Raw genomic sequence first — 19788 nt, 5'->3', positions numbered from 1 at the left:
GTAGATTAATGTTTTAAGTGTGTAATAATAAAGTGATAAAGTAATAGAGAGAAAGTAATAAAGTGATAAAGTAAGAAAGAGAATGTAATAAAGTGATAAAGTAGGAGAGAGAAGATAATAAATAAATACTTAATTAGTGTTAGTTAAGTGTTTAAAATTACTTATTTTTGCCAAATATAGAAATGTAGCATCTTCGTTGGGACGGCCCGAAAATGAATATATAGCATCTTGGGTGGGACGGAGGGAGTAATATATTGAAACTATATAATTTATGAAAATATTGTTTGTTATTATTACTATTATAGTTGTCTTTTAATAAAAAAAATGCCTAAAATATACGAAATGCCCAAAAAAAATCAAGGCCTACCGCTCCTGAACCCGTATAAATTCAGCCCCCCTCAACTAAATCCCAAGCTGCCCAAGCCCCCCACCTCCTCATCCAGATAAAGTCTCTTTGAAGTGTAATAATTTTCAGAATCATTCTTGACAACGCCCAGAAGGAGAGGTAGGAATGGCAATTTACCCGTGGGTAACGGATATCCGCGACTACCCAACCCTAATAGGTGCGGATTTGAGAGACATTTGATATCCACGAATAGTTTTGTGGTTACAATCCACTATCCATTTAGTTCGCGGGTATGAGTATGGATAGTCACTTTCCATGCCCGTCGTACCCGATTGTCATCCCTAAGAAGAGATAATAAATGTGTAAATTTGACAACCAGAATAATAATAATTCTCCCACCAATTAAAAAGTAGGTGTTTATTTTTCCAGCGATTCAATCTTCTGCGGATGGTGTCAATAACAAGCAGCTAACAAACTTCTTTCCTCGAGTTTGCACCTATCGAAATATAAAGATACTTCTTTTTTTCAGGTTTCTCAACAAACTTCTTTTCCCGGGCTCATAATCTTTGGTTTACTGGTTTCTTCCTTGCTGATTTTATAAAATAAAAAGCAAGCTTCCTAACAAGTGAGCTGTTGTTTACGTTACATCAGCTGACCATCTTCTTCAACAAGGGATTTTGGTATCTAATTAAAACTTAGGAATTTTCCCAACTGATGAGGATTTTGGTATTTAACTGAAATTTATTAGAAAATTTCCCAATTGATAGAAAAGAGCTCTGGTGTCTAGCGTAATTTGGAAGAAAAAAGAGACGTGGTAGACGAGAGACAGTGTGAGGAGAAGATAGAAGTGGGCTGATATGATTGGAAACTCTAACAAACGGAGTTTTGATGATGGGCTTGCAATGGAGGTGTGTTGGGCCTTTCTAATAAATATAAATTGAATATTTTTATGAATATTTTATTCATAGTCACTATTTTACTTTTTATAGTCTTTATATAAAATAAAAATAATAAATAATTATAAATTTACTATGTTACTTGGGTGGGACAGTACGGTATACCTTACTAAATTCTCCATATCTTATACCTTACCTTTATCTCCGGTATGGAGAAATCGCATACCTTGATCTTACCTTTACCTACGGTATACCTTACGGTATGGAAAAATCTCATACCTTTATCTTACCTTTGTTTTGGTACGTATACCGTACCGTATTTCGGTATATCGTCGTTTCAATATACCGTATCATATTTCAGTATACCGCACTTTCACGGTACACTGTCCGTCTCAAATTCTGTCGAAAAATTACATGGCGACAAGTAGCTTACTTTCCGTCGTAAATGTTGTTATAAGAGATGACCGTTGAGAAATCTGTTGTTAATTTCTTCATAAATTTAAGCTTTTTTGTAGTGTGAATGGAGCGTAGCATAACTTGTTTAAGCCATTCGAAGATCCGTCACAAATGATATGATAAAATCTATTAGTATCATTCGTGCTAAGTGCACGGGCGAATATTTATTGGGTTGTGAAGAAATCAATCTATAGCCTTATAGTTGGATGTTGAAGAAATTGAAGATTTAGATCATACATTTAGTTAGATTTGTGAAATTTCGTGTTATTTGTGAGATAAGTACTTGAATTTGTTCGAAAATGTTGATTTAAATTTTGTTTATGAATTTTACATCAATTTTTTGAAACAAACTATAAGGTTTTGATTTTTTAGGGGGACAAATGGTACGAATAGAACTTTTCGTACCATCATTTTAAGTACTAATGCGACAAATCTTCGAACGAATTGTATGAATATGACATTTGGTATCATTTGTTTCAAATATTGGAGCGACAAATTTTGAAACAAATAGCTCAAGATTAGGGCTGGGAATCGGGTCGGGTTCGGGTACCCTACCCGAAAAAATCGGGTACCCGAACCCGAAAATTGACCAAAACCCACACCCGATCCCGAACCCGATTCTGAAATCGGGTACCCTAATACCCGAGTCGGGTATCCGATTCGGGTATTCGGGTACCCGAAATACCCGATAGTTTTTACAAAAGCAGCAGCAAATTCAGTCGAAAAGCTGACCAAATTCGATGACCAAATTCATACACCAAATCAGACCAAATTCATACACCAAATCGGATATTTCGATGACCAAATTCATACAGAAAAGATGACCAAATTCGATGACCAAATTCATACACAAAATCAGACCAAATTCATACACCAAATCAGACCAAATTCGATGACCAAATTCGATAACACATACAGATCTGTATTTAAAAAAAAAAAAAAAAGAAGAAGAAGAAGAGGAAGAAGAAGAAGACGGGCGGCGAGGGGCGCCGCTGGGTCGGGGCGGGGCGGCGAGGGCTCACGTTATGCTCGTAGTTGGAGAAGGCTCGCGGCGGTCCGGCGGGTAGGTGGAGAAGGCTCGCGGCGACTCCAGAGGGACCGAGGGATTGAAAGAGAGAGAATTGAGAATCTGAATTTGAGTCGGTGGACTCAATCACTCAATACAGATGTTAGAGAATAGAGAGAGAGAGAGAGAGTTGAATAGTCAATTAACTTTAAATAATATAATTGATTAAATAAAATATATATATATAATAATAAAAAATTCGGGTATTCGGGTATACCCGATACCCGATTTTTAGACCACCCTAATACCCGAACCCGACCCGATACCCTAATTTTTCGGGTATCGGGTACCCTATACCCGATTTTTTCGGGTCGGGTAGTCGGGTACCCGATACCCGATACCCTATCTTCCCACCCCTACTCAAGATCGATAGATGTTGGAACGAAAAGTAGTGCATGTGGTCAGCAATTGGCTTCCTCAATTACGAAAATTTCAATCACACATGATCAAAAGTTTTTGAGTATTTGAAGGTCGTCGTTTTCATAACACAGAAAATAAAACACAGATAGACCTGGGCTATGCTTGCAAATAATGAGCATCATGGCATAATCTATACTAATATAAAACGTATATTAGGCACAAAATATAAATTTCCCATTATATCCATATTACATACTTCATTTTCTACAAAATAGAATTTTTGGTGTGATAATATTATCCATTTTCTGTAGTGAAAATGAGGAATTAGTAAGGATCAAATTCTATTTTGTAGGAAATGAGAGAAAAGAAATGAAGGATTTAAAGAATGAAATTTTAATTACCCATCTTTTTTCGTGATAAATTTACAACTAAAGAGAATGCACCATCTTTCTCGCGTCAAAAGATTTTATTCATATATTTAGAGCATCGAGTGAGTATTAACCAAATTCTTGTTGCATCCATACAAACATATTATACTCTTTTGCATCTTAACAAAAAATGTAATCAATTTGGTATTTTCGTCTGTTCATAATAGATATACTTAATTTATTTTTGATTAATTTTTCACTCACAATAAAATGGGATCCTTACTTCATTCACAATATATTCAATCATTTTATTAAAACTCCTATTATTTAAAAGTGGGTACATAAATGAATAAGAAAAGTAGGTACATCAACCAAATCCTTATCTGATATTAAAGTTACGAAAAAAAACAAATGAATAATAAGAACTTTTTTTTTAGGGAATGAATAATAAGAACTTAACATTCTTAGTTTTCCCTCTTCAAAAAAAAAAACATCCTTATTCGTGGCGTTCTATTTGTTGGGGAAAAGACCTCATTGTTGACGGTTTAAAATGGAAGATTGGAGGTGGAAGTTCGGTGAGAGCTCATGTTGATGCCTGGACTCCAGGCTACGGCAGGGGGGAGGCGGCGGAGAACGCTATCATTGACACCACCACCCTCGTGGCGGATCTCATTCTCCCGTCTGGTGGATGGGATGTGCAGCGGATTAGGGCTTTTTTCCTTGATTATGAAAAGGATGCTATCCTTTCTATTGACTTAGCTAATGGTCCTTCTCATGATACTAGGTACTGGAGGTTTGACGAGAAAGGGAGGTATAGCGTGAAGTCAGGATACTTGGCTGGTGCGGGTTTTTATCATCCCGATCCTCATTCGGCGTCGGGGGAGAAGCAACGTCAGTGGAAAGTTGCTTGGAGCAGAAATCTCCCCCCAAATATTAGGATTTTTCATGAATGGATTGCTACTGATTTGAATCTGAGAAGGCATCATATTCCTATATCCGGTGTGTGTTCGTGGTGTCATGCAGATTGGGGTTCATCTCCACATTGCATGATTTTCACCTCTGAGGTTAGACGGTTTTGGAAGTTTTCCCCATGGTGGAAGTGGCTTAAACCGTGCTCTTATTTGTCTATAAGGGAGATTTTTTTTCAGAATTGCTGAGGTGGTGGTGGATGATGATGAGATTGATCTTTTCTGTGTTTGCCTTTGGTGGGTTTGGAGGAGGCTTTGCGATTTGAAGCATGGTAACCCCGTGGGTGGAGAGGTGGATATGGTGGATGCTTGTTCGATTTTCTTGCTTAATTTCCAGGAGTCGCGCCGTAAGTGTGATGCGGTGTCTCATCTTCTTCCCCGGGAAGGAGATCGTAGGCGGACCTTCCTTCGCCTTGATGTTGATGTGGCGCGACGCGAAGGGGGTTGAGTGGCTGGTGTGGGCTGTATGGTTCGAAACTGGAAGGGTGATCCTATTATAGCAGTTGCACAGCAGATTGGGTGCACTTCCTCCGCTCTCATGGGGGAGCTTCAAGCTATGTGAATTGGTATTGGACATTGCCTTCAAAGAGATCTTGGTCCTATTATGGTTTTCTCCGACTCTCTCTTGGCTGTTCACTTCGTCCATGATGAGCGAGTGAGCGCCGACTCCTTATGCGCTGATTTCTGCGAGGCTTTTGGTTTTGCTCGTGAGGCTTGCCTGGTTGATTTCCACCATGTTCGTAGAGAGGCTAATTGTGTAGCCCTTTCTTTAGCGAATTTCGCTATTTCTTGTGCCGATGTAATGATTTGGGAGTCAGCCTTCCCGAGTTGGCTTCTCAACCTGATTCATCGGAATCTTATTTAATATACTCAGTCATCTTTCCCTCAAAAAAAAAAAAAAAACATCCTTAGTATATTTTGTGGCTACCGTTTTTTATCTTACCAAAATCACGTAACAAAGGGTTCATTTTCTTGCCCCTTTGTAATATTTAAATGCTTTTAAAAAGGATTAATTACATATAAATTGCTGAATTTTTGACAAATTCTCTTTTTACAGATGAACTTTAAAATCTTTGAGTTTATTTAATTATTTTTTTTCTTCTCGTTTTGCATATTCGCTCATTTCGTCGTAATAACATGGTATAAATATACTCGCTTGGCATAATTAAATACGCTCGCACTGCATAAATATATCTGTGTGAAAAATAGAACCGACATCGTTAATTGAATAATTTTAATAAATATTTTAAAGTTCGTGTGCAAAATAAGAATATATTGAAAGCTTAGTAATTTATATGCAACTAATATGTCTTCTTTAGTTCACACTGCATATATATGTCTTATTTAGTTTTTTGTTTTACTTTCGAGTTTCGTGCCCTTAATTAGTCTGCGTCTTTGTGCCTTCAAGAGATGCTATTTTTTCTTTATCTTTTATAATAAACCTGAATTTCATTCAGTAATTTATATTCAATTAACCTATTTTTAATATATTACTCCCTCCATAATTTGTTAAGTGTCTCATGCAATCAAAAGATTCAAAACACATATACTGAGAAAATGAATAATTTTTTTCTTTCCGTAATTATTGCATGGATAATTGAAAAGCTTAAGAATTTATCATTAATAGATGAGTAAAATGGAAAGCTATGCATCATTTTATCATAAAATTCTGAAATAAGAGACTCAATTAATTAGAAACAAAATTAATTTCTTAATAGAACATTTACCCAAAACAAAAATAAAAAAACAGGAGGGAGTACTTTATATTAATTCGTGAGTCCTGACCAATTTTGGTCTGCGAGGCATTACTACAAATTGATTCCTAAGGTTCCTGCAAAAACTAAGGAGCGACTACCTAGATTAATTGGTGAGGTTGTTTCTCTGATCGATCAAACTTCATCAAATTCTACAATTTATAATTAGATATAGAGTACTAGATTTTCATGCATGTGAACATAACACAATTTATACTCGCAACATCAACAGCGAAAGCATAAATCGATTCTCATTTTTCTAACATTCTATAGGTCCAAGAATCTCTGCAATTAACCAATCATGCACAAGAAAAAGTAAACCTCATTTCACCTAATATTGATACAACATTATTGGACATGAAGCAGTGAGAAAACATCATCTGTTTATCCTCTGCTTATATGCTCTGCTACGAAGTCTGGTGTTGAGGGAGTTCCTCATGAGTTTTGGTTATATAAATAACTCAAATTTGTGGTCACCAAACTGAAACAAAAGCTGGGAATAAAAAGTTATAATAAAACATGGGGAAAAAATCTCTTGTTTTACTCCCAAACAAGAAAAGAGACATTCGAGTAGTATTTTGGTTTCAACTTGAAGTGATGAAGAAAGAGATAAAACAAGACCTCGCAAGGCATCACCATTTCAATACAGTTTCACTGCTTCTTCAAGAGCAACGGCCCGACATTATCTCCGCTGGCCTTGTTGTGCTTCATATGACTCCCATCACACAAAGGAAACGTCCCAGACCTCCAACACCTGCACCATGTACGTCGCTTATCTGCTTAAACTCGAACCAAAACCATGTTCTTCAGTTAATTAGAACAGGTTGAGTTGAGGTGAAGAAGGAACAGCTTATCCCACTTTAACTACAGACTTGAATAATACAATCCTTAAATTGTGTGGGATGGAAATGGACTGCAATTCTTTTGTCATATAGAGTAACTGGTATCTGCTTACACTACAAAACAACAAGCCCACATTATGAAAAAGGTATACAAGTGCTGCAGCATCTTTGGTCCTAACATTGATGGTGATGGACTTCATTTCTCCCTATTTCAATAGGAAAATAAATGTTTGCAAAGAAAGGAGAAACAATCTCAGCCATTGATCATGATCCATCGAAAGGTCTATAATTAAGATTAAATTTCGCATCCAGATTTTTGATGAACGTATCGGTAATTGTTTTGAATGTATCCAGATTCCAGATTTCGAACCTAAAAAATCTCAAATGTTCAATAAAATTATTGATATGTTCAACTGCATTACTGACATGTTCAATGTTTCTCATTTTCTTGTATAAGCTCATTTTCTTGTAGAACTCAACCCTATATATGATATATATATATATATATATATATATAGGGGTGGGCTACCGTGAGAGCACATCTTAAAATAAGAAATAAGAGCAATTTTTAATGTATGAATTTTATGTGGAACACGTATGAATTCGCAATATAAAGGTAAGAATTGTGAAAAATAAATTTTTGCTACCTTTAACTCAGGACCATAAATCCATCAAACAGAATTACGAATTAACCGTAGATCTTGATGATCTAAGGGCTGAAAATGATTTTTATTTTATATCTTAAGAAATGCTCTTATTATATATATATATATATATATATAAGGGATCGATTCTATGGAGACTAAGAACTATTGAACGTTCATCAAATTATATTGAACATGTCAAAAATTTCGTTGAACGTTCATCAAATTATATTGAATATTTGGGAATTCTGGGTTTCGATCTGGTATATGTTCAACATAAAAATCCGTTGAACATTGCGTGAATAAATGCTGACTGTTAGATTAGATAAGATCAACGGCTGAGATTTGATCTCTATTTTTTGAATATTTAGAGGTCTCCATAGTTTGTCCTGGCATATCAACCTATCCAATGTATTGTTTAATTTTCCTTTTGGAAATGGATATTTATATTAATACTATTTCTTAGCAAGAAAGGTTTATGAGAAGCGCTCATTGCCCCAACAATTTTAATCTTGTGGGATTTTTAATGATTCAGAGTCTGTGGTTCAGTCCACATTGCTCTCCCCTCCCACAACTTACTGAAGGAAAAAAAAAAAAAAAACAAAGACAACTGCCCCCAAAAGTTTGAGCTCGTTTTCATTGATTTATAATCCACTATATATTTCCTTAAAAAAAAAAATCCACTACATATTCTACTAAATCTATAGAAGAAATACCGATTTTGGTTAGAATTATGACCTGAATTCTCTCAAAAAGTCTTAACTATGAAACTCAAATAAAAAAGAAGTTGATCATTACACTATTATTTCGAAGTCCCTTTACATGCTGAATAGAAATTACCAAAATATATACTCCATATAATTTCAGAGCTCAAAACAACCGAAGAAAACTTTATGACAACGCATGCATAGATAATAACGAAATGATAAAATCCAGTATGAAATGAAAATGACTTGACAGAGTATAATTACATTAAATCGATATAATATATATGGTATGGATGATATTAAACCTGCAGTAAGCAGTGACAGGCTTGGCGATTTCGGTGAGAAGCACCGAATCCACCACTTTCTCCTCCGTCTTACGGATGTCCGGGTTGATCGCGTCCGCCCTTACCGCCACCATCCGCCGCCGTGGCTTCGAGGCGGCGGTAGATGGTGCCGGTCCGCCGTAAGAAAGGCTGGCATAAGTGCTAGAGAAGAGAGACGCCATGGATAATGGAAATTGGTTGTGTGTGGTTGTAGGTGATAAACTTGTGGACGACACGCTCCATTTATGAGGGTGGGCCTACCTCCTTTCTCCATCACAAAAACTAAACTACATTTCCCCATTAAATTTTTATTTAAAGATTTTAAATTATATTTAAATGTAAATAGTTTTAGTTGCGTTCATAGTGCTGCAGAATGAACTTTTTCAAATCAAATGTTAAACACTAATCTTAAGGGGTTTTGGCCTATTTCGAATTTACAATTTTAATGTCGTGACATTTGATCAAGTGTTGTAAAACTAAATCATTATTTTAATTTTCAGTAATATATATTGATCATTACTGTTATTTTGAAAATAGAGTATAACCAACATGAAAAAAGTAAATATACAAGTAATAAATGAAAACAGATAAAGGATGGTTTTGGGATGGCGCAGTTATAGTTATTTTCCAAATATTTATCTGAAAAGTTTGTAGTGAGCCGCATGGGCATTACGATATGCAAAGTTTAGTATATCAAACATTGAATCTACACCCAATTACCACCATCATGAATGTTTGCACCACCACCCTTGTATAGAGATTTAGGATCCTTGAAAGCATTATCCATAGATAGCTGCATTGTATTCAGCAGACATCAGCATTATACGTCTCCCACTGGATACGTTACAAAACCACCAACAGTTGCTAGGGCACCAAAGAAACTATCCTGAAATACACAATCCAACTCAAATGCATAATAATAATACTAATAAATATATTTGCATGTTACCAGCATCGTGTCTGTGTGAACAACTGGCTTCAAGGAATCGTACATTCCAAAGTAGAAACCCCAGAAATCCACGATACAGCCATCAGATACCAAAGCCTTCTTCCACGCATCTTGAACTGCCTCTCTCCTCCCTTGTTCACATCCAGTGCCAATCTAGTACGACCATACTCTATTGGGTAAACAATTGAGCGAGACAAAGCACATGCGCAAGAAGCTGCTCCCATGTTCCATATTGGTTCATTTTTACCAAAAAACATGCATGTTGACTTCACATCATAAATTGCAAAATTCATGGCCTGCAAATGATTTTATGCATATTAACACAGGGGGTGGGGGTCTATTCATTTATAACTTGCCTGGAATGGTACATAACGGATCACACCCTCTCCACAAAGAGCCAAATCCTTGACCTAATGGTAAAAACAACACTGTAACTTTCAATATTTTCAGAAAGATGACTATATATATGTTACGAAATTTGAAAATGTGGATTATAACTTTCATTTTTTATAATTACACTCTTATTTAACACATCAAAATAAGGACTATACCTTTCATCACGGCCCGAAATAGGAGTATAAATATAAAAAATGAAAGTTATAGTCCTCATTTTCAAATTCAGTAACATATAGTCCTTATTTTCAAATTTCGTAATATATAGTCCTCTTTCTGAAAATATTGAAAGTTACAGTCCTGTTTTTACCATTAGTTCCAAATCCTTCATCCTTTGTATGTTGAACCCTCGTTTTGCATCAAAAGTTTCACACGATCAATAGGAGCGATAGCGGTTTTACAGTCATATAGCTCAGCCATACTCATTTTTTCTTGCAAATACAAAATTTACCCATAAATAAAAACAGTAAAAATCATTGCATGCAGACTCCACAACCTAAAAACAACAAATTCATGCAATCTTCTTTGTAGATCTGATAGAACAAAGTGGAACACGAAGAATGATAGAACGGAAACGTAGAACAACTCCTCAAACGAGGCCCTCAGCAAAAGCTGCTTAACAATATTTTTCTGTAGAATATATCTTACGTAAAAGACTTTACTTAAATACTGAAATAGACCAAACCCTAATAAAGCCCATGCAAGGGCCCTTATACGAAACTGACCCACTAAAGAATAATAACTAAATAACAACTCTTAAACTAAATAACAACTTATAAAATTAATAATGTTCAGTTCCAATCAACCACAGTTCGTGGTCCTCTCTTATACGTGCGCATGCTAACAATAGCCTCCCCCGGCGAAACCGCCTTGTCCTCAAGGCGGAAATGAGGAAACTGCCCTTTGACATCCGACACATCCATCCAAGTAGCCTCGTCAGTCGACAGTCCTTCCCATTTGAGCAGCACCTGATCAATTAATTGTCCCTCGCGATCAATGGAGCGATGCTGTAAAACCAACTCCGGAAGAAAGGGGGGATCCACGGACAAAAGGTCTTGGGGTAAGGTCGGAGTAGCTTGGAAAGAGCCAATCGCCTTCTTAAGAAGAGAGACATGAAAAACCGGGTGAACTCGAGAGTCCGGTGGTAATTTAAGACGATAGGCCACTGATCCAATCCTTGCTTCGATTTGGAAGGGTCCAAAAAATCTCGGGGCAAGCTTCCGGTTAGCTGCGGAGTATAAAGTGGACTGTCGATAAGGACGGAACTTCAAAAACACAAAATCGCCCACCTCCAACTCTACCGCCCGACAGTGCTTATTTGCTTCCTGAATCATGCGTTGTTGAGCGCGCTGCAAATGAAACGACAGATGAGAGAGCACCTCATCCCGAGCACGTAGGGTCTCCGCCAAGGCCTGAACTCGAATTTCTCCTGGGAGGAACCGGGCGATGGTTGGCGGTGGCCTACCATAAACAACTTCAAATGGAGTCGTGCCAGCCGCAGAGTGGAAACCAGTATTGTAGCAGAACTCTGCCCATGACAACCATTTGCTCCATTGCTTGGGCCTTTCACAAGAAAAACAACGCAGATACGTCTCTAGACAACGGTTAAGGACCTCTGTTTGTCCATCAGATTCAGGGTGATAAGCAGAGCTCATCCGTAAGGTGGTGCCGGTCGTTTTAAACAGTTCACGCCAAAATGAGCTCAAAAAGATTGGGTCTCGATCGGATACGATGGAACCTGGGATGCCGTGGAGACGAACAATCTCTTTAGTGAAAACCTCTGCGACGCTTTTAGCTGTGAAGGGGTGGCGTAAGGGCAAGAAGTGACCATACTTGGAAAAACGGTCAACCACTACCAGTATGCAATCAACGCCTCCTGATCGGGGCAACCCTGTAATGAAATCCAAACTGATATCCTCCCAAACAGCAGTCGGGATCGGCAAGGGGTTGAGAAGGCCTGATGGGGACTTGGTCTCATACTTATTGCGCTGGCAAACCTCGCAAGCGGCGACAAATTGGGTAACACAGCGCATCATACCCGGCCAATAGACATTAGCTGCTAATCGTCGGTAAGTCCGAAAGGCACCAGAATGACCACCCGAAGGTGTGGAATGAAACTCAAGCAATAATTTTGGGATCCAGTCCGAAGTTGGGGCGACCACAAGACGTCCTTTATAAAACAACACCCCACGATTCAGTGTATAGTGTTTAGGGGCCGGCTGCCCGTTTCCCAAATCATTTACAATTTTCGATAGCTTCGGATCCGCTTGGATTTGCTGCTGTAATGTAGACCAATCAATCCACCGAGGGATGGAAATTGCTGACAGCTCACCATTCGCATCCCGACGAGATAGAGCATCAGCAGCACGGTTGAGATTTCCTTCCTTATACACAATAGTAAAATCGAAACCCAATAGCTTTGCTGGGCTGGAGTAGTCAAGGCTTGGGATGATAGATGCCGCAAGCTCCGCTGATCAGTACGCACTATGAAATGTCTCCCGAGGAGGTATGGACGCCAATGTTGTACTGCAAGTACTAGGGCCATCAACTCCTTCTCGTAGGCTGATTTAGATAGCAATTTACCCGACAAACTCTTGCTGAAATAGGCGAGGGGCTGCTTATTCTGCATGAGTACTGCGCCCAACCCACGACCTGATGCATCACATTCAATAACAAATTCTTGGGAAAAATCTGGCATACGCAACACGGGCGCAGATGTGAGAGCTTGCTTAAGCTCGTGAAAAGCAGCGTCAGCCACTTCATGCCATCGGAAATTAGCCTGGATGTCCTTCTTCAGTAGGGTAGTTAATGGAGCGGCAATCTTTCCGTAATCCCGAATAAAACGCCTGTAATATCCAGTGAGTCCTAGGAATCCTCGCAAACCTCTCAAAGAGGAGGGAGTTGGCCACTGTACAACAGCTGATATTTTGGTGGGATCCATACGAACACCATGGCTGGAGACGATATGGCCCAAATATTCGACCTCTGATTTACCCAAGTGGCACTTTTTTGGGTTAATAACCAATGAATGAGAACTAAGAATCTGAAGTACCTGATGTAGATGATTCAAATGGTCAGGCCAAGAACGGCTATAGATGAGGATATCATCAAAGAAGACGAGGACAAACTTCCGAAGGTGGGGCCGAAAAATCTCGTTCATTAAACTCTGGAAGGTAGCTGGGGCGTTGGTAAGGCCGAAAGGCATCACGAGGAACTCGTAGTGGCCCGAGTGGGTTCGAAAAGCGGTTTTAGGAACATCTGCAGATGCAACTCGGATTTGATGATACCCAGCTCGCAGATCCAGCTTGCTGTACCACTGGGCACCATGTAGCTCATCTAACAGCTCCTGAATAACCGGAATGGGGTACTTGTCTGGAACAGTAAGCTTATTGAGTTGGCGATAATCCACACAAAAACGCCACGAGCCATCTTTCTTGCGAACTAAAAGAACGGGGCTGGAATAAGGGCTATGGCTAGGCTGTATAATGCCCGCAGCAAGCATTTCAGCAACAAGGCGTTCCATCTCATCTTTTTGGGCATGGTTATAGCGGTAAGGCCGTACTGACACAGGTTGGGTACCTTCTTGGAGAGTAATGCGGTGATCTGTGTCACGCAATGGAGGAAGTCCCGTGGGAGGCTGACTGATTGTGGGAAAGGCAGCCAATACGGCGGCTAACTCACGTTGTGCCTCCTCTGATAGGTCGGTGGATACCCCAAAATGTGCGATCCCGTCCAGAAGCCACAACACCCAACATTGGTCGTCACATGTCAGACCACGCAGCTCACGGTGGTCACCTTGGCGCCGAGTAAGAGACAAGTCCCCGCGCAAACATATTCGACGGTCCTTGAAGGAGAACTCCATTGTGAGGGCGGCCCAATTAGCCTCAACAGTCCCCAAGGTAGCCAGCCAAGAAATGCCCAAAATCAAATCCACACCAGTGAGAGGAAACACATAACAAGGAACATGGAATAATGTAGCGTCGAGTAAAAGAGGAACAGCCTTACAGATACCGCCAGTGTGAACGCGAGAACCGTCTCCCAATACGACGGATAAACGAGTGGTGGGTACCACCTCCAATTGTAAGGTACGTGCCATCTTATCGGAGATGAAGCAATGGCTTGCGCCACTGTCGACCATGATCAGAAGCCGAGTCTGGTCTACGCGGCCAAAAAATTTCATGGTTTGGGGGCCATCGAACCCACAAGAGGAAAGCTCAGACAGCTGCAGTTGGTGGAGGGTGGAGTCGGTCACAACGTCGGTGTTGGGGACGCAGAGAGGTTGGTCTGATTCCGGTAGACCCGTGTCGATCTCAGTATCCTCTATTTCCTCACAAACGAGTACATTCAGGGTTCGGGGTGGGCACTTGTGAAGGGGTCCGAAAGTCAGACCGCAACGGAAACATGTACCGGCAGCCAAGTGTTTCTGAATCTCAGATTGAGGAAGGTGGCGAAAATTCTTGTTGGTGCGAAAACTAGGTGGATTTGTAGTTGCTTGGGAGCGCGCTGCTGAAGAGACGGTGGAGGCGGCAGGGGCTGTCGCTTGGGAGTATGATGTGCTGCGAGCTGCGTAGGATGGACGCAACGCAGGCACAGTAGAGCTAGTATGGCGCGGTGGGCAACTATCTGGGCGGGCGGAGCGATCAGCACGCCGGGCTGCACGGACCGCAGAATTGTAATCTGTGAAAGAGTTGTCGTTGATTTGGTCACGAATCGAGGGCTTCAATTGGCCGAGAAAAAATCCCATGTACAATTCTTCAGAGAGGTTGGGTAACTGGGCTACTCGACTCTCGAAATCAGCAATAAAATCTTCCAAAGAGCCAGTTTGTCGCGACAGGGCCAAGGCTTCATAGGTGTTCAGCGTAGACGCATCGCCAAAACGCTCCACGAGGGCTTGCGTGAATTGCGGCCAGGCGGGGTTAGGATTACGACGAAGTAGAAGTTGTATCCAGGACATGGCAGCGCCGGACATAGAGATGAGAGCCAGTGGCAGCTTTTGAGCGTCGGGCGTGGTATGAACCAAGAAATATTGGTTGGCTCGAGCGATCCAACCGAGGGGATTAGAGCCATCAAAAGAGGGAAGATCCATCTTCTGGAGGGGCAAAGCAGTCCCGTTGGACTGTTCAACAGTGTGTTTGGGTACTTCACCGGACTGTTTGCTCTGGATAGCGGCTAGAATAGCCTCAAACTTGGCGTCGACGGCGTTGCGATCAGCCGCAACTGCGGTGCGAAATTCTTCAAAGGATTGTTGCATGTCGTGAACCACCTTCTCCAAGGACTCGATGCGGTTCTCTCCCCTCGTCATCCTAACGAGAGCGGCAGTTCGGACCAATTTGATAGAACAAAGTGGAACACGAAGAATGATAGAACGGAAACGTAGAACAACTCCTCAAACGAGGCCCTCAGCAAAAGCTGCTTAACAATATTTTTCTGTAGAATATATCTTACGTAAAAGACTTTACTTAAATACTGAAATAGACCAAACCCTAATAAAGCCCATGCAAGGGCCCTTATACGAAACTGACCCACTAAAGAATAATAACTAAATAACAACTCTTAAACTAAATAACAACTTATAAAATTAATAATGTTCAGTTCCAATCAACCACAGTTCGTGGTCCTCTCTTATACGTGCGCATGCTAACAAGATCTTACTTAACCAAAATTAAGGCTTTCGAAATTACTTTAAAATTAACTAACCGATGCAGCTCATAGTTTCTTTCAAATTTCAATGTTGTGAAAGTTTACTTTAAAATTAACTAGCCGATGCAGCTCATATAGTTTCTTTCAATTTTCAATGTTGTGAAAGTTACTTTAAAATTAACTAGCCGATGCAGCTCATATTAGTTAGTTTCGCTTTCTACTGCGTGTGGAAGATGGAGACAGAAAGAGGCGGAATCGAGAGGAAGGTTTAGGCAGCGCACAATAATTTTGAGAGGATTTTTACTCTCCTAATCAAGTATTCCTAAAGTATCGGGTATTACTGTTTCTCCCATCTTTTCTTCAGTTTATTACGGTAGTGTCTGTGTACTAGTGTTTATACATCAATTTATTTATTTTCAAAATCCATAAGAATTCTAGATAAATTTAACTACACACATATTTTGAAATTATGATTATGCTTATTATATAGAGAGGGATTTTGGAGAATAAAATCAACGAACTATTTTGAAATTTACAATTTTAACGTGATTTTTCAAATGTGACGTATTAATTACCATATTTTCAATTAATATTTGTAATTTCGTCTCTCCAATTTTTTTCGATCACCGAAGTACTGGCTTGGGACTTATATAGATTACATTAGTAAAGAAAACGTCATTTTTGTGAGGTCTAAAATGATGTTTGTTGTCTATTTTATATTGTCTCTGTGTCCCATTCTTGTAGTACTAATTTCCAATATTCAACAATTTATTGCAAACGACGTCGTAACATGAATATTATGCAGTGAACTAATTCACATAAGCTCCAATTCAACAATTCGGGCTTTCAAGGGTGACAAAAACTTAAATGAGCGCCGTGCAATTTGTTCGCTCACCATGCGCGCTCCTTTCACACTATTATAGATTGAAACTTTGATGATATACAAATGAAACTTTGATGTTGTACAAATGAAACTTTAAAATTTCAAATGTAACTTTAAATTTTTGAATGACACTATGACACTTTTGAACATTTTAAATGATACTATAACATTTTAAAATAACACTATAATATTTCGAATGACACTATAACATTTCAAAATGACACTTTAAGATTCCGAATGACACTACATGAAATCTTAAAAATGACACTATAACATTTCGAATGACACTATAACATTTTTAAATGACACTTTAAGATTTCGAATGATACTACATGAAATCTTCCAGTGTCATTTGAAATCTTGTAGTGTCATTTGAAATCTTGTAGTTTCATTTGAAATTTTATAGTGTCGTTTGAAATGTTGTAGTATTATTCGAAATGTTGAAGTGTCATTTGAAATCTTCCAGTATCATTTGAAATCTTGTAGTTTCATTTGATTTTTATAGTGTCTTTTCGAATTGTTGAATTGTGATTAGAAATCTTCCGGTGTCATTTGAAATCTTCTAGTTTCATTTAATTTTTATAGTTTCATTTGTATATCATCAAAGTTTCAAAGATTCATTTTTATAATTTCATTTGAAATCAAAGTTTCATTTGTATAGAGTGCTCACTGTGAGCGCTACTTTTAAGCGGCGCTCACATAAGTGTGCCTCTTCAAGGGTTCCATAGGCTTTTTTATTTTTCTTTCTTAATAAAATTTTTTTATAGTATATGAATTTTGAAAATAAATAAATTGATGTATAACCACTAGTACAGCAGTAGTTACCGTAAGAAACTGAGCAAAATTTAGGAGAAACAGTAAAACCCTATAGTTTAGGAATACTTCATTTAGAGAGTAAAAATCATCTCAAAATTATTGTGCGCTGCCTTCCTCTGTATTCCGTCTCTCTTTATGTCTTTATCTTCCACACGCAATAGAAAGCGATACTACCAAACTTCAGCTGTTTTATCGGTGAGAATCGATCAAAGGTTAGTATACATAATACATGTATGTATTTTAGCATATATATATATATTGTATGTTTTATAGTATGATTTAGTATATATTATTGAGATTCACAACACCAAAACCCATGATTTCCCCTCTCATTTGTGTAAATGAGATTTACAGTCTTCATTTTGTGTGGATCTTGTTGTTTTAGAATATTGTACGTATGTTTTATAGTATGATTTAGGAAATTGAAAAAAACTCAAAACCTTATGGAAATAAAACGAGTTCTCGCACTGTAGCACTCTTTGTTTCTAACGCTGACACCCATCATTCTTTTATCCTTCTTGAGCCTAATTCCCTTTCTCCCTCATCTGCATCTTCAATTCTAGAGTTTGGGGACACACCAGCAGATTCAAGAAAAAGGTATTTATGGAAGATGAGTTCACCTTACATTTCTTTTTTATGGTAAAGATATTGATTGAATTTTGTTGGTGTGATTACTGAAATCCATGTTTATGCGTAAATTGCTGAAATCACGTCTGAAATTTTGAAATTGTTGCCGAAATCACATCGCCTTGCCTTGAGTCGTGCCTCAAGGCGTCCGCCTCCAGAGATTTTCACTCTTTAGGCCGAATTGTGCAAATCTTTTTACTGTTTTTATTTATAGTAATAATAGATGGGTAAATTTTGTATTTGCAGAGAAAAAAATAAGTATGTATGAGCTGCATGACTATCCCATCACAAAACATGTCACAGCATTTGAAAGGAAGGCTGCATTGGCATATCCATCCTTGGTGAAGTCTGGTGTTTTTGTGCAAGCCCCTGCAGAGAAAGGATTTCTGGGCTTGTCTTTTCTCACGGGTATGGCAATCTGTAAAACCGCTATTGCTCCAATTGAACGTGTGAAACTTTTGATGCAAAACGAGGGTGCAATGATAAAGACTGAGCCGTACAAAGGCATCCGTAACTGTTTCTGGAGAACAGTAATGGATGAAGGATTTGGCTCTTTGTGGAGAGGGAGCACTGCTAATGTGATCCGTTACGTACCATACCAGGCAAGTTATAAACGAATAGACCCCCTGTTGTAATATGTTTATGCTGAATAAAATCATTTGCAGGCCATGAATTTTGCAATTCATGATGTGCTCAAGCATCGACTCAACGTAGAAGGATCTGGGTACTGGTGGTGGTCAGCTGGGAATCTTGCAGCAGGGTTTTACGCGGGTGGTTTGTCTCACTTAATTGTTTACCCAGTGGAGTATGCTCGTACTAGATTGGCACTGGATGTGAACAAGGGAGGAGAGAGGCAGTTCAAGGGCGTTGTCGATGTGTGGAAGAAGACTTTGGCATCTCATGGCAATGTTGGACTGAAACATGGATTTATGGCATCGTTGATAGGCGCCTCTGGTTACCGCAGTTTCTACTTTGGAATGTACGATTCCTTGAAGCCGGTTGTTCTCACAGGCACGATGCAGGTAACTTGCAAATATATTTATTATTATGATTATGCATTTGATTTGGCTTGTACATAGGTGGTATGTGTGTTTCAGGATAGTTTCTATGGCAGCTTTGCCCTGGCCTGGGCAGCGGCAACTGTTGCTGGTTTTATAACGTATCCAGTGGATACTATTGGGAGACGTATAATGATGAAATCTGGTGAATACAATAGCATTTACTTGAATGCCTTCAAGGATCCTAGGTCTTTATTCAAGGGCGGTGGAGCAAACATTCTGAGGGCCGCTGCCGGTGCTGCTGTGCTTGCTGCCTATGATAAATTGAAGCCATTCGGTCATTATGGTGCTGTGCATACAAATTTTGATGAATGTAAGGACTCTGATGGTGAGTTGGAGGCAGCGAGTAATCCCGTCTTCAATCCTGAGGTTATATGAACCTGATTTTGAATTGGGTATCAAGAATGATTATGTTGCTAGTAAAAAGCAACAATTTGCATTTTGAGAACATGAGAGAAAATTGGAGATGAATTTGAAATCTACCATAACTAGTTACATTTACTACAGCCAAAATGTAAGAAAACTACATAGGAGGCAGAGATTTTTCTTCAAATTCTAAATCGGATCAGTTTTTGTTTACCGATACTCTTTGTCTTCTCCAGTCAACTCCTCACTTACTGTTTTCCTAAATTTATCACACACACACAGAATCAAGAGAGAGGAGGGACAAACGTTTCTTGGCGGCAATGTCG

At 39.0% G+C, this 19788-nt stretch overlaps 2 protein-coding genes across 5 annotated transcripts; one reads left to right on the top strand and one right to left on the bottom strand.

Moving 5' to 3' along the window:
- Positions 1-6441: 6441 nt before the first annotated feature.
- LOC131014466 (CDGSH iron-sulfur domain-containing protein NEET) lies at positions 6442-8935 on the bottom strand. 2 transcript variants are annotated; one of them, XM_057942460.1, is made up of 3 exons: positions 8713-8935; positions 6851-6968; positions 6442-6695 (listed from the first exon to the last, which is right to left on the bottom strand). In XM_057942460.1, the coding sequence occupies exons 1-2, from the start codon at positions 8910-8912 to the stop codon at positions 6866-6868; spliced, it is 303 nt and encodes a 100-aa protein (XP_057798443.1). In that variant the 5' UTR covers positions 8913-8935; the 3' UTR covers positions 6442-6695; positions 6851-6865. The 2 variants fall into 2 exon arrangements, with proteins under 2 accessions (XP_057798443.1, XP_057798442.1); XM_057942459.1 differs by having other exon boundaries at positions 6442-6968.
- An 8584-nt stretch (positions 8936-17519) lies between these two features.
- On the top strand, positions 17520-19675 carry LOC131014464 (ADP,ATP carrier protein-like). 3 transcript variants are annotated; one of them, XM_057942454.1, is made up of 5 exons: positions 17606-17623; positions 17975-18008; positions 18285-18640; positions 18704-19060; positions 19118-19675. In XM_057942454.1, the coding sequence occupies exons 3-5, from the start codon at positions 18299-18301 to the stop codon at positions 19472-19474; spliced, it is 1056 nt and encodes a 351-aa protein (XP_057798437.1). In that variant the 5' UTR covers positions 17606-17623; positions 17975-18008; positions 18285-18298; the 3' UTR covers positions 19475-19675. The 3 variants fall into 3 exon arrangements, with proteins under 3 accessions (XP_057798438.1, XP_057798437.1, XP_057798439.1); XM_057942455.1 differs by lacking the exon at positions 17975-18008 and having other exon boundaries at positions 17520-17623; XM_057942456.1 differs by lacking the exon at positions 17606-17623 and having other exon boundaries at positions 17730-18008; positions 19136-19675.
- The last annotated feature ends 113 nt before the right edge of the window (positions 19676-19788 follow it).

Source organism: Salvia miltiorrhiza, chromosome 3 (genome assembly GCF_028751815.1).
Source record: "Salvia miltiorrhiza cultivar Shanhuang (shh) chromosome 3, IMPLAD_Smil_shh, whole genome shotgun sequence".
Taxonomy (NCBI): domain Eukaryota; kingdom Viridiplantae; phylum Streptophyta; class Magnoliopsida; order Lamiales; family Lamiaceae; genus Salvia; species Salvia miltiorrhiza.
Note: the sequence above shows the minus strand (reverse complement) of the source record. Positions and strands in the feature narration are given on the sequence as shown.

What these genes read in the sequence shown, in the direction of transcription:
- LOC131014466 (XM_057942459.1), bottom strand. Translation starts at nt 8,912, where the DNA reads ATGGCGTCTCTCTTCTCTAGCACTTATGCCAGCCTTTCTTACGGCGGA. An exon ending in CCTGTCACTGCTTACTGCAG is followed by an intron (nt 6,969 to 8,712) that starts GTTTAATATCAT and finishes TACATGGTGCAG; the next exon opens with GTGTTGGAGGTCTGGGACGT.
- LOC131014464 (XM_057942455.1), top strand. Translation starts at nt 18,299, where the DNA reads ATGTATGAGCTGCATGACTATCCCATCACAAAACATGTCACAGCATTT. An exon ending in TCCGTTACGTACCATACCAG is followed by an intron (nt 18,641 to 18,703) that starts GCAAGTTATAAA and finishes AATCATTTGCAG; the next exon opens with GCCATGAATTTTGCAATTCA. An exon ending in TTCTCACAGGCACGATGCAG is followed by an intron (nt 19,061 to 19,117) that starts GTAACTTGCAAA and finishes GCTTGTACATAG; the next exon opens with GTGGTATGTGTGTTTCAGGA.